At 47.0% G+C, this 15,197-nt stretch overlaps 1 protein-coding gene across 4 annotated transcripts in view; it reads left to right on the forward strand.

The window, feature by feature from the left end:
• Positions 1-15,197, forward strand: part of FNDC3A (fibronectin type III domain containing 3A) — a 443,791-nt gene that overhangs the window by 377,810 nt on the left and 50,784 nt on the right. For all 4 annotated transcript variants that reach the window (XM_077484274.1, XM_077484275.1, XM_077484276.1 and 1 more), the window contains one exon: positions 6,657-6,823. In XM_077484274.1, the coding sequence (XP_077340400.1) occupies positions 6,657-6,823 (167 nt within the window). The remainder of the gene's footprint in view (positions 1-6,656; positions 6,824-15,197) is intronic.

Consider the following 15,197-nt stretch of genomic DNA (forward strand, 5'->3'; position numbering starts at 1 on the left):
TCAGGGGCTTACTCATACAGTACATATGAGTAAGTTCCTGACCGAGTGAAAGACCTATATATATATATCATTGGTGGATCGGAAGATTCAGTAAACTGTGTATCCAGACTTTTACATGGTGAGCAGTTTCTCTCAATTTATGTCTGGAGCTTTGTGTAGACCTGTGTTTCTCAACCTTTTTTTGGTTAAGTCATCCTTTAAAATTCTTCACAATCTTGGGTTTGCTTTAAAATTCTGCATAATCTCAAGGCACCCTTTAAAATCCTGCACAATCTTAAAGCGTTTTATAGCCTAAACATTTTTTACCTTAATGCCTTCCTTGCATTAAAGTAAAAAATATTTAGGTGTCCATATCCCACCTCACCCCCCATTTTTCTACCGTGAGCCCTCATTTGATCCAGTGCCATGGACGTCTGCAGGTCTTCTCTGCTAAGTCTCGATTTGCTGTGACACCGGGAGCCATTTGCTCCCAGTGCCATCAATCAAAACCAGTGACGAGGGGGCGGGGCTGAGTATTCTGGTGTTTTTCTCCCTTCGTTTCTCTCCATCACTCAGTGCTGACGGAGAAGAACAAGGAAGGGGCAAGCAAAGATACTGTGCAGGAACCCGATGTTCTCCTTTTCAAACAATGACGTCATTGGCTGTTAGGTTGCCAGTGACTGGTCTGCACTGTGCCTACGGCTGATAAAAAATCTATACCTTTGTGTAATACAATTACAGGTTTGATCCACCCATAGGCTTATACATAATTTTTGGGAAATTTGGGGCTATTTTTTTAAACTTTGCCATAAGATAAGAATTTCCTGGCTGATGTCTCTTTCTGAAATCGACTTTTCCGTGAGTGTCGCGTTCCTGTTTCTTTGCAGCGATCAGTGGTCCCTCAGGGCACACTGGTTAAAAAAGGCTGCTATAGCCTGTGATAAAGGCCAATGAATACAGTAACCTTTTCCCTTTGTTTGTGATAGCCCAGGGATCCTTGAGTAGAATATGTACCTTTTCTACACTAATATATTGAGAGCATTTAAAAATGCTAACACACATCAGTAATGAAACAGGCTGCTAGAGATATTTGCCTACACACACCTGTACAGTGCTCTAGTAGCCCCAAAGCCCAGGTGACACAAGTAAATAGCAACTTTAGGGGTACAAGAAGTGCTAAGCATCAATGCAAGTCCCGCCCCCACTGAGTGCCTGTGCCTGTGGCGCCTCTCCTGGTTTTGGGTCTCGGTTGATCAGGTTGTCACGGATGCAGAGGTGGCCCTGCAGGAATATTGGGAGGCCAATCTGCCTGCCACGGATCTGGTCTCTACCTGGGAGGCCTTCAAGGTCCTAGCACGTGGCCATTACCATTCGGTCATAAGTCGAACCTGGCAGATGGAAGGGTCAGCCCTGAACCTGGCTGAGCAGAGGGCCACCGCCCTGGAATCCCAGTACACTGCCGATAAAGACGAGATCACACGTGGGGATTTTCAATGTGCCCTGCAGGAGATGATGCTGCTCCATGATGCAGCCAGTAAGAAATTGCTGCTACACCGGTTGCAGCGTGTTTTTGAGCAGAGTAAGAGGACCGGCCGCCTTCTGGTTGTCCAAAGAACAGTCGACAACGACAAGTATTGCCAACATTAACCACTTAAGCCCCGGACCATTTTCCAGCTAAAGCACCAAGCCCCTTTTTGCAATTCGGCACTCCGTCGCTTTAACTGACAATTGCACGGTCATGTGACGTGGCTCCAAAACATAATTGACGTCCTTTTTTTCCCACAAATAGAGCTTTTTTTGGTGGTATCTGATCACCCCTGCATTTTTTTTGTTTGTTTGTTTTTTTTGCACTATAAACAAAAAAGACCAACAATTTTGAAAGAAAACATTATTTTTTACATTTTGCTATAATAATTATCCCCAAAAATATATAAAACTTTTTTTTCCTCAGTTAAGGCCGATACGTATTCTTCTACATATTTTTGGTAAAAAAAATCGCAATAAGCGTTTATTGATTGGTTTGCGCAAAAGTTACAGCGTCTACAAAATAGGGGATAGTTTTATGGCATTTTTATCAATAATTTTTTTTTTTTTTACTAGTAATGGCGATCAGCGATTTTTATTGTGACTGCGACATTATAGCGGACATGTCGGACAATTTTGACACATTTTTGGGACCATTGGCATTAATACAGCAATCAGTGCACTGATTACTGTAAAAATGTCACTGGTAGTGAAGGGGTTAACCACTAGGGGACAGTGTAGGGGTTAAGTGTGTGTGTGTTTTTTTTTTTTTCTTTAACTGTAGGGGGGCGTGGCTTGGCGTCTGACATCACTGATCGTCTTTCCCTATAACAGGGAACAGACGATCAGTGACAGCCTCAGTAGGAAGCACGCGGAGAGGTTTGTTTACACTTACCTCTCCTCATTCTTCAGCTCTGTGACCCCATCACGGGACACCGGCAGCGATCGAGTCCATGGGTGCCATGCTCACGGAGCTCAGGACCGGGTCGTGAGTGCACCGCCAGCGGCGCGCTCACGACCCACGGCTGGGCACTTAAAGAGCAACGTACTTGTACGTGCTTGTGCCCAGCCATGCCATTCTGCCGACATACATTGGCATTTGGCGGTCCTTAAGCCATTAAAGACGCTACTGCAAATCTGCTGTCTGATCCCAGAGATATCAATGGTCGCTTTGCCTCCTTTTACAAGGCTCTCTAGTACTCAGTACTGAGTACTCAGTGGCTGAACTATGTGATTTTGTTGATGGTATTCACCTTCCGTCGCTTTCTGAGGAGGCACACCAGGGGCTTGACACTCCGCTCACCCTAAAGGAGCTCCAATGTGCTATCAGTTCCCTACAGTCAGGGAAGACCCTGGGGATGATGGCTTTCCTGCGGAATTTTATAAAGCCCATGTGGAAACACTGACCAGTAGACTCTTATGCCGCATACACACAACTGGACTTTCTGGCAGACTAGGTCCGACAGAAATAGTCTGCCAGACAATCCGATCGTGTGTGGGCTAATCCGATCATTTTTGAATTAAAAAATCAGACGGACCTAGACATAGAACATGTTTCAAATCTGCCCGACGTACTCCATTCCTATCGGGAAAACCATTTGTCTGTATGCTGGTCCGACGGACCAAATACGACGCAAGGGAAGCTATTAGCTACTGGCTATTGAATTTCCTTTTTTAGTCCCGTCTTACGTCATCACGTTCAAAATTAGTCCGTTAGTGTGTGGCCAAGTACATTCAGAAAGTCAGTCGGAACTCCGCTGAAAGTCCGTCGGGAAGACCGTCTGACCTAGTCTGCCGGAAAGTCTGGTCGTTTGTATGTGACATTAGAGGTCCTGTCTTTCTCCCTGCCTCCCTCTATGTCTAGGGCTATCATTGTAGTGATGTCTAAGCCTGACAAGGATCAAGAATTCTGCTCTTCGCTCTTCGTATAGACCAATTTCGCTCCTCAATGTGGGTGTGAAGATACTTGCGAAGGTCTTGGAGACCCACCTCAATAAAGTAGTCCTGTCACTGATCCACGGTGACAAACCAGGTTTACGCAGGGTAAGGGCATGGATATCAACCTGAGGCGGCTTCATACAGTTATTGCGGGTTCGACTGCTGGGGGGGGGCACTGGGGTGGGCTTCTCTGCATGGCAAGAAAGCCTTTGACTCGGTGGAGTGGGAATATTTATGGCTGCTTCTACACAAATTTAGGTTGGGGCCCAACTTCATCTCTTGGCTACGTTTAATATATTCGGCCCCGTCGGCCAGAGTCCATACCAGTGGTGTATTGTTGGCCCCCTTTTCCTCCGGCCCTCTTTGCACTGGCTATTGAGCCTTTGGCGGTGCTCCTGAGAACCACGGGGGAGGTGCATGGTATTTCCTTTCCCCCACTAGTCGAAAAAGGTATCCTTATACGCCTACGACACGCTTTTATATCTCTGAGATGCCCAACAGGCGTTGACGGCAGCTCTAGCTATCATTGACCACTTTGGCTCCTTCTCGGGTATCAGGGGGAACTGGGACAAATCACTCCTGTTCTCCTTATGTGATAGTACACCTACAGCTAATTTACAGATCCCCCTTAAATGCGTGTCACAATTTAAAGTGGAAGTAAACCCTCCTATTATTTTCAGCTATGGAAGCTGCCATCTTGGCCTCTGTTTAATCTTCAACTGCAATAATGCTGCCCATGTGATCAGTTGTGACTCCAGCCATTGGATGGTGTGACAGTTTGGTTGAGAGCACAACCAATGTAACAGTTAGCATTTCTGGCATGCCGGGAATGTAACGTTTTTTTGGAACTATTAAATCGTTAGGTTTACTTCCGCTTTAAGTACCTAGGAATATATATTCAAAAAGACCCAAAATGTTACTTAGAGGATAATCTATATCCTATCCTACAACAATTTCTTTGGCACTGTTCAGTGTGGAAAGCTTTGCCACTGACCCCAGTAGGGAGAGTGAATCTAATTAAAATGTCCTTCCTTCCGAAGTTCCTCTATGCCTTCCATCACACCCTGGTCCCTATCCCTAATGCCATTTTTATTAAATTGGATTAGGCCATTACCTCCTTTGTTTGGGCGAGCTGGACCCCTAGAGTGGCTAAATCTACACTGCAGCTTTCCTTGATGGAGGGTGGACTATCTCTGCCTAACTTTAAGAAATATTATTGGGCGGTGATGCTGGTTACTGTAACGTGGTGGTTTGCCCAAGACATCCAATCCAGCATTGAATTTGTAGGCAGCGCTCCTAGGATCTTACTCGGAACTTAGCACTCTAGTATACAGAGGCCCGAGATATAGCCTCTAGGTCACTACCCCCATGAAGGCAACAATTGCAGTCTGGAAACAAGTTTCCCTGCATCTACAAGAACCTGGCACTGTCTCTCCACATACCCTGTTGTGTGGCAACCCTACTTTACTGCATTTCCGATCTGTTCCGGAGCCACAGATCTGGGCTAGATATGAGATTCGGACGCTGCGCCATATTCTACCTGAAGGACGTCTTCTCTTGTTTGTTGAGATGAAATGTAAATTAAAATTTCCTCCGTGGATGTTCTTCAGGTACTTGCAGCTCAAACATGCTGCCCGGGCACAATTCCCCGATGGAGTGGTTCTTGTTGCCCATTCAGTCGAATCCCTCCTCACAACTAATGATATTGATCAGACACTGTCCTCTATTTATCTCAGACTCACCTGCAGAGACATCTTTAAAATGCTTGGACTGTTTAATTTGTGGCAGCAGGATGTCTCTGCCTTGATGGAGTAGGATTGGACTGAGGGGTTGCAACAATGCATCTCACTTATATCTGCCAGGAATCGCTTTGTACAACTGAAGTTCTTACATCAGGTGTACTATACTTGACACAGGCTGTCCGTTATTTACCCGGGGACAGGGGGCACATGTTTTGAAGTGCAGGCAGTTGGTGAGGACCTTTATTCACATGGTGTGGTCGTGCCCTCTCCTCCAGACCTATTGGCGAGCAGTGGTAGCTGACATGAACAGGATGGCTGGGCTTCAATTGGACATGGATCCGCTAATATTCCTTCTGGTTATCGCCGATAATCTGGCTACTACTAAACATACTAAGTTTGTATTTTATGCTGCTTACTACATCAGGAAGATTATTTTATCCACGTGGAAGCTCCCTGACCCCCCCCCCCCCCCATGCCTTCGACTTAGAAGACCCTGATAAACCATCTACTACCTTTTATATAAGCTTACTTATATAGAGCGTAATTGTCCACAAAATGTGATAAAATCTGGGCATCGTGGACAGAGGCTAGGCACATTACTGTATAAATGATTACTGGATCTTCGTGTGTTGACCTGGGAACCTGTGCTACTTTGTTATATTTGGGCCCCCTCTCCCCAGGGTTATGGCTGCCCCTCGTGGTTTCTGTTGCGCCTTATGAGTGGTTGCCTCGGGTTCCTCCTCCTTCCCCTCTCCTCCCCCTCCTGGATTTCCTGTTCCTGTCCTGGTATGACAATATTCCTGCTGGGTTGCCATTCCCTTCTCCCTCCTCACACCCTGCTTTTCTACCTATAGGAGGTCTTGGATGATAGGGTGGTTTGAGTTATCCCAATCCCCTTTATATGCCATATAGGCTGCCCAATATTTGTTGAAGAACCATAATCCAGAATGAGTTTACAAACACCCTGTCACCTGCGTGGTGTACCTCATCTTTCTCCAATGCTAACCTAAGTTGTAATGAAGTCTAATCAAGTGCTATGTATTCTACCTATGCTTTTATTTACAAGTGTATTGTGCTAATAATTCAAAAACATTCCTTCATCTCCTTTAGTAGATGAAGTTAGGCTTAGTCTCACCACCTACTTCCAATTCCTCCCTTTTTGTGACTATAAAGTCACTTACCTAATTTATAAGCCAGCAGTGGAGTGGTGGGAGAAAAAATGGGTGAGGGCCTACAATGGTTTCATTTTCTGAAGTCTCAATTTGCATATCAGATCTTAGCTGTGTGGCTACAGCAACAAAATATGAGCTATAGGCGGCCACATGCATGCACCCTCACCTCTCTGAACCTTTCCTCCTGCTGCTAATGCACTTTTATAGTAATTGCAGATCAGTTTTGAAAGTTTGTTATATTGCATGATGTGAATTCATATTGATAAACAAATCTACAAATGTGTGTTAATCTTTGTTCCAGGTTTATATCCTTATACAGAGGTCCATGCCACACATACAAAGTACAGAGACTTAATGAGTCCACATCCTATAAGTTTCGTATTCAGGCATGCAATGAGGCTGGGGAAGGACCTTTTTCTCCTGAATATATTTTCACAACTCCAAAATCTATTCCTCCTGCCTTGAAAGGTAAGTGTGTTAACGTACAAAGCATAATGTTAGGTTTAATTACTTGCCGACCGGGCCATAAACAAATTACGTCCTCGGTTGGAAGTGGAATACAGGGGTTACAGTGAGTGAAAAAATATTTGCTCCCCTGCTGATTTTGTCCATCTGCCCACTGACAAAGAAATGACCAGTCTATAATTTTAATGATGGGTTTATTTTAACAGTGAGACAGAATAACAACAAAAATATCCAGATAAAACACATTTCAAAAAAGTTTTACATTTATTTGCATTTTAATAAGTAAAATACATATTTTATCCCCCATCGGTCAGCAAGATTTCTGGCTCCCAGATGTCTTCTATACAGGTAACGAACTGGGATTAGGAGCACTCTCTTAAACGGAGTGCTCCTAATCTCCGCTTAACACCTGTCCACAGAAGCAATTAATCAGATTGCAATCTCTCCACCATGGCTAAGACCAAAGAGCTGTCCAAGGATGTCAGGGACAAGATTTACCTACACAAGGCTGGAATGGGCTATAAGACCATCATCAAGCAGCTTGGAGAGAGGGCGACAATGGTGCAATTATTCACAAATGGAAGAAACACAAAATAACTGTCAATCTCCCTCGGTCTGGGGCTTCGTGCAATATCTCACCTCATGGAGTTTCAATGATCATGAGAATGGCGAGGAATCAGCCCAGAACTACACAGGAGAATCTCATCAATGATCTCAAGGTAGCTGGGGATCATAGTCGCTAAGAAAACATTTGGTAACAGACTATGCTGTGAAGGACTGAAATCATGCAGCGCCCGCAAGGTCTCCTCACTCAAATTACATGTACAGGCCCGTCTGAAATTTGCTAATGAACATCTGAATGATTCGGAGAACTGGTTGAAAGCGTTTTGAGCAGATGAGACAAAAATCCAGCTCTTTGGCATCAACTCAATGTTTTTGGAGGAGGAGGAATGCTGCCTATGACCCCAAGAACACCATCTTCACCGTCAAACATAGAGGTGGAAACATTATGCTTTGGGGGTGTTTTTATGCTAAGGGAACAGGACAACTTCACCACATCAAAGGGACGATGGACGGAGCCATGTACCACCAAATCTTGATTGTGAACCTCCTTCCCTCAGCCAGGGCATTGAAAATGGGTCATGGATGGAAATGAGCCAAAACACATGGCCAAGGTAACAAAGGTCTGGCTCAAGAAGAAACACATTAAGGTCCTGGAGTGGCCTAGCCAGACTCCCGATCTTAATCCCATAGAAAATATGTGGAGGTGAAGGTTCGGGTTACCAAACGTCAGCCTCAAAACCTTAATCACTTGAATAGGATCTGCAAAGAGAAGTGGGACAAAATCCCTCGTGAGATGTGTGCAAACCTGGTGGCAAACCAGTGGTGTCGACTGGGGTGGCTATTGGGGCTATAGCCCCGAATCTGGGGCCCCTAGCCTCTTATCTCTTGCCGCAGGGTCATGACTGCAGCGGGCAAACTGCATTAGAGAGGCGAGAAGTGAGCAGGTGGATGAGCAGAGATGACATCTCTTTTCGCCCACTCCACATGACCACTCTTCCGCCCTCACAGCCGGGCCTCTTCAATGTGGGAGCAAGGTGTGGTAGGAAGCAGGGAGATGACATCCTCTCTGTGCCTGCCACACACCAGCGCTCTTCTGCCCTCACAGCATGGGCATCTTCAATGACAGGGGAGCAGCGAGATTAACAATCTGTCACTGCCTGCCCGCATCACTGCTCTCCTGCCCTCACTAAATGGACCAGTGCTGCCAGCAATGCAGCGACAATGCACATTTGGTGGCACTGGCTGGCATAAGTGAAAATCCACATCTGGTGCCAGGTGATGTGGCAAGTGACAACCCACAACTGGTGGCAAGTGACAATCTGCAAATAGTGGCAGGTGATTGATTGATTGATTGTGAACCTCCTTCCCTCAGCCAGGGCATTGAAAATGGGTCATGGATGGAAATGAGCCAAAACACATGGCCAAGGTAACAAAGGTCTGGCTCAAGAAGAAACACATTAAGGTCCTGGAGTGGCCTAGCCAGACTCCCGATCTTAATCCCATAGAAAATATGTGGAGGTGAAGGTTCGGGTTACCAAACGTCAGCCTCAAAACCTTAATCACTTGAATAGGATCTGCAAAGAGAAGTGGGACAAAATCCCTCGTGAGATGTGTGCAAACCTGGTGGCAAACCAGTGGTGTCGACTGGGGTGGCTATTGGGGCTATAGCCCCGAATCTGGGGCCCCTAGCCTCTTATCTCTTGCCGCAGGGTCATGACTGCAGCGGGCAAACTGCATTAGAGAGGCGAGAAGTGAGCAGGTGGATGAGCAGAGATGACATCTCTTTTCGCCCACTCCACATGACCACTCTTCCGCCCTCACAGCCGGGCCTCTTCAATGTGGGAGCAAGGTGTGGTAGGAAGCAGGGAGATGACATCCTCTCTCAGTGCCTGCCACACACCAGCGCTCTTCTGCCCTCACAGCATGGGCATCTTCAATGACAGGGGAGCAGCGAGATTAACAATCTGTCACTGCCTGCCCGCATCACTGCTCTCCTGCCCTCACTAAATGGACCAGTGCTGCCAGCAATGCAGCGACAATGCACATTTGGTGGCACTGGCTGGCATAAGTGAAAATCCACATCTGGTGCCAGGTGATGTGGCAAGTGACAACCCACAACTGGTGGCAAGTGACAATCTGCAAATAGTGGCAGGTGATGTGGCAAGTGACAATCTGCAAATGATAAGTGACAATACACATCTAGTGGCAGGTGACTGTGGCAAGTAACAAGCTGCATCTGGTGACAGGCGATGGTGGCAAGTGACATGCTGCATCTAGAGGCAGGTGAAAGTGACATGCCCAGGGCTCCCACTAATTCTGCATTATGATGAGTTGAACGACTTTATTATATATTAGAATGTAACAATAGAAACAATGCGCTTCAATCACCCTGACACCAGATCAACCATGGTGCCATAATGATTGAAGCGCCAACACCAGCCATAGCCTGTGAAAAATTGCTTACTACTGGCGTGCCCCCCCAGCCTGCAAAAAGGCTGGTGACTGATGGGCTCTAGCCCTAGATCTTTTGCAGACCTAGCAACGCCCCTCTGGCCAACTACAAGAAACATCTGACCTCCGTGATTGCTAACAAGGCTTTTGCCACCAAGTACTAAGGCATGTTTTGTGAAGGGGTCAAATAGTTATTTCACTTTAAAAAAAAAATGCAAATCAATTTATAAATTTTTCAAAATGTGTTTTTCTGGATTTTTTTTTGTTGTTCTGTCTCTCCCTGTCAAATAAACCTACCATTAAAAATGGACTGATAATTTGTCAGTGGGCAAACATAGAAAATCAGCAGGGGATCAAATACTTTATCTCTTTCGTTCATTGGCGGATACAATGCCTCCTTAATCTTGACCATTGGGTTATATCGCTTCTGCAGGAGGAGGACTAGGCAGAACAAAAAACACCTGGCTACACCCATGGCCTGTCCTCAATCAGTATATAACCCCCTCCCTGCTCTAGGTATTTAGTTTATTTCTGTCTAGTCAGAAGTAAGGACCTAGCTCCTTGCTGGGATCTTTTAGTTTTTGTCTTTCTTTCAAGCATTTTCTCCTGGAAGATCTGCATTCAACTGCCGGGCTGGGTGACGGGCTGGATAATCTAGATCTAGTGTTCTCCAGCCAGCAGGCATGTGCAGACCACAGATATGCGCTAGGTCGGCTGCGACATAGCCTCAACGGAAGGAGGCTTGCCCACGAGTTGAACGTCTTGCAAGGTCGCATACGAACGGACCCTGGTCCGAGTCGCAGCGGTCCCTTGGCCGACAGCCCCCCTCTTCGGTGGCAAGGAGTTCTGTCTGGAGGGTCACCCGCACCATAGATCGGTAAGTACAGTCCCCCCTTTGTGCAGTTTGGGATGGACACGGGTACCCTCCACCTGGCGATATTTTTCCAGTGCAAAAGACCCCTAGGTGCATGCCCTGCCCTTTGTTCAGTGTGCGGTAGTTTTCAGTTTGGGGGTCCCGGTGCAGAGAGCACAGTGTTGTCCCCTTAAATGTTCACCCTACGTGAGGGAGTACAGTATCTTTTTGGAAGGGGGGGGGGGTCCCTTTGCAGAGGGTGCAGCGATATTGAAGGCACAGAGAGGATCCTGGCAGCATACTTCAGCATTTTTTGTCATTTTTTGTCATGTTTGGGTGGTCCAATGACATCACGCTGCCATTTTCCCTTGGTCTGGCTGGTCTCCAGCCGGTGGCAATTTTTCGTTAGTCTAGTGAGACGCTAGAGACTGCCGCAACCTCGTGAAGATGCCAGAGCTCCTCTTCCTCCCCTATGCTCCTCTTCCTGTCCTGGAATATATTAAATCGATGATGACATTGGTGTTGCTGGGTCCAAACTGCGGCACTCCCTTCCTTATCTGCCTTATTTTAATAGGTTTACCTAATAGGAATGGGAACAACCAAAGTCGCACTTTGCGGTCCCCAAACGTTTCTCAGTACGCTAACGTCCCTAGGAAGCTACCTCTAAAAGAGGAAAATAGACAATCCTGTGAGCCACCAATTCCTAGATGCCAAACGTAAATAAAATACCTGAAGTTGCTAGCATTACATACATCACATATATTGTGCAAAAACAAATCTATGCTGCGCTAAAAGGTATGTATAAGAAGTGCACAGTAAATGAGCTCAATTAAATAATGAACCAGTGAATTATAAATGTTAATACACTCATATCCAGTGTTGGTCATCTTACTTAGAAAAAAAAGTAATTAGTTAAGTTACAAATTACTTCTCCCAAAAAGTAATTGCGATAGTAACTCAATTACTACATTGGAAAAGTAATTGGTTACTCAGCAAAGTAACTGTGACGGGGTGGCAGCGGTGGTACTTGAGGGGGTGGCAGCGGTGGTACTTGAGGGGGTGCCAGCGGTGGTACTTGAGGGGGTGCCAGCAGTGGTACTTGGGGGGGGGGGGGGGGGGGGGGGTGGCAGCGGTGGTACTGGGGGGGGTGGCAGCGGTGGTACCTGGGGGGGGGGGGGGTTGGCAGTGGTGGTGGTCTACAGTACTTGGGGGGGGGGGGGTGTTAGGCAGCGGTGGTACTGGGGGGGGTGGCAGCAGTGGTGGTGCCATCCTCTCGCACCACCACCTCTGCCTCTTACTGATCCCACGACCCCCCCCCCCCCCCCCCACACACACACACATCTCATCCATACCGTATCCCCCCCATCACCTCTGTTGTAGAAGTGATGGTGGGTGGGTAGGGATGGGATCAGTAAGAAGCAGAGGTGGTGGAGGACTTGGGATGGATCGATTGCACTGCAATTCGAATCATCAGACAGTCACTTGAATGCCTCCAGGGATGCCTTTCCTCATGGGGAGTGAGAGAGACCCTCCCCTTCACTCGATTGGTGTCAGCTGACTTAATTTTTCAGTGTCTGCCACACCTCCCTACATTCTCTCTCTCTGGATAGGCGGGGCGTGATGGGGCGGTCCAGACAGTCTCTCTGAGTCTCAGCCTCTTCTCAGCTCAGCGGGCGAAAGTGCTGCCACAGCAGCACTCCCGGGCGTAGATGTAATTGCGGTAACACCGCCCAAGTAATGGGAACTGAGGTACCATGAGGGGAAGAGTAATCAGTCAGATTACTCGTTACCCTCTAAAGTAACTGCGTTAAGTAACTGTTTTTAACTGAGTTACTTACATCACTGCTCATATAATACTATGGGTATAGTTAAAGTGCCTAGTGCATAACTGTGTATTACAAGCCAAAAAATATATAATATATATATTAAAAAAATTCCCCTCCTGTCTTTCAGGACAGCACCCTAGAGAGACCTTGGCTCCTCCTCTCTCAGGAAACACCACCTTAGATTTCAAAATTTAAGCCTCACCGCCCTGCCGGCCCCTCAGTTCTGGTGTTTCCTCCGGTGGGGAGACACCGCTGAAGGGACCAGGGGCTGAAGTAGCTGGGGAGGCTATGGTCAGCCATTCTGGAGCAGGGGGGAGCCGGGGTGTATTTCTCTCTCTCTCTCTCTCTCTCTTGTTCCCCGTGCTGAGGTGTGCAGGGGGGGGTCGCTCTCCCTCTGTGTCCAGCATACCTTTTATGTCTAAGTGGCTAGGGAGCCAACTACTCAGACATCTGCGCACCTTCAGCCTCTCTTGGGCAAGTGGCAGGCTGGATGGGTCTGCTTTGGAGTGCCTGGGGTGGCCAAACGGTGGCGTGTGATGTCCGCCCTTTCAGCGAGGAGCTGATGCGCAGAGCCGGATGGCGGGTGACCTCAGTTCCGGCGCGGGGGTCAGTGTTTCTATTTAACCCGTGGCTTCCGGTTCCGGCAGTGGGATTTGAAAGGCGGACCGAACGCTTGGCTGGGGCTCCTGCTTCTTTGTCTGCAGGGACAGCATTTTGGAGCAAGGCACCACCGTTCCTTACCTGGACATGTCGGAAGCAGAGGCTTCTCGAGCGGTTACTGGAGGTGCCTTCACCAGCCACACAAAGGTAAGAGGAACCCTGGGGTGGTGTTCCCTTACACTTGTTCCTGTAAGCTCCACAGGTTTTTTTTTTCCCCCTTGGTGGTGGGGGGGTTTAACTAGGACCCTGGTGATGGTGTTCTTGGTTAAATCACCCCTGGTGGCTCACTGTGGTTTTGGTACTGGTGGGTAATGGAGGTTGACTGCTCTTTTTCTGTATTTTATTTCAGAGCAAATCTGCAGAAATATCGAAATCGCCCCACAATTCAAAGAAAAAGTGTCCTCATGTAGAGTTACCTTGGGGGAGTCTTGGTCTAAAACACTCTGTAGAGAATGCATAGAGGGGTTACTGAGAGATCAGTCAGCTGAGCAGTGTAGGAAGCTAGCAGCTTCGGTTAACCACTTAAGGACCGCGTCACGCCGATGTACGTCGGCAGAATGGCACGGCTGCCCAGCCGTGGGTCGGGAGCACGCTGGCGGCGGCGCGCTCCTGACCTGGTCCTGAGCTCCGTGACCGTGTCCGCGAGACCAGCAGACCCGATCGCCGCTGGTGTCCCGCGATCAGGTCACAGAGCTGAAGAACGAGGAGAGGTCTGTATAAACAAACCTCTCCCCATGCTTCCTACTGTGGCTGTCACCGATCGTCTCTTCCCTGATATAGGGAAAGACGATCAGTGACGTCACATGCCAGGCCACGCCCCCTACAATAAAAAAAAGAAATAACGTCATACATAACACCTACATTGCCCCCTAGTGGTTAACTCCTTCACTGCCAGTGTCATTTATACAGGAATCAGTGCATTTAAATAGCAGTCACAATAAAAATCGCTGATCGCTGACATAACTAGTAAAAAAAAATATTAATAAAAATGCTATAAAACTATCCCTTATTTTGTAAACACTAACTTTTGTGCAAACCAATCAATCGCTAATTGCAATTTTTTCTTTTTATTTTTTACCAAAAATATGTAGAAGAATACGTATCCGCCTAAACTGTGGGAAAAAAGTTTTTTTATATATTTTTTGGGGATATTTATTATAGCATAGTAAAACATATAGCATTTTTTCAAAATTGTCGCTCTATTTTTGTTTATAGTGCAAAAAATAAAAACTGCAGAGGTGATCAAATACCACCAAAAGTAAGCTCTAGCTGTGGGAAAAAAATGACGCCAATTTTGTTTGGGAGCCACGTCGCACGACCGCGCAATTGTCAGTTAAAGCGCGCAGTGCCGAATCGCAAAAGGGGGCTTGGTCCTTTGGCTGCAAATTGGTCCGGGGCTTAAGTGGTTAAAGAAATTTCTAACACTGTGCAATCTTTTAAAATGATGTTTTCTAGTTTTCAGTGGCCACAGTCCCAGGTTAACCCTCCACCAGTACAACAGAGTAGTGAGCCAAGTCTCAGGGATGCTCCCTCGGGGAGTAGTGAGGATCCTGGAGGTTCTAGAGAAGTTGAGGAGGAGCGAGATAGTGAGTCTTCTGATTCCCAAGCAGAGTCTGAGGGAGAGGGAGTAGATGGGGAATCTACTAGAACCTCTTGTTACAAACTTTTCCTGGAGGAAGTGGGTGAGCTCTTGGGAGCTATTCATACCACTTTAGGGATTCAGGAGGAAAATAAAAAGCTATCACTCCATGACCAGATGTATAGAGGCCTAGGGGAGCACAAACGGAGAGTGTTCCCAGTCCATGAGGTCTTGGTTGATGCCATTAAAAAAGAATGGCAGGACCCTGAGAGGAAACCTTTCTTTTCTAGAACTTTGAAAAGAAGGTTTCCCTTTGTGAAAGAGAAAGCGTTAGTATGAAATAAGTCTCCTATAACTAGATGCAGCCTTTTCACAGGTTTCCAGACATACTGATCTGGCTTTTGAGGATATGGGAGCATGCCCAGATCCTGTGGACAAGAGTAT

Source organism: Lithobates pipiens, unplaced genomic scaffold (assembly GCF_037356315.1).
Source record: "Lithobates pipiens isolate NorthernLeopardFrog02 unplaced genomic scaffold, aLitPip1_a1.2 Scaffold_16, whole genome shotgun sequence".
In the NCBI taxonomy this organism is placed as follows: domain Eukaryota; kingdom Metazoa; phylum Chordata; class Amphibia; order Anura; family Ranidae; genus Lithobates; species Lithobates pipiens.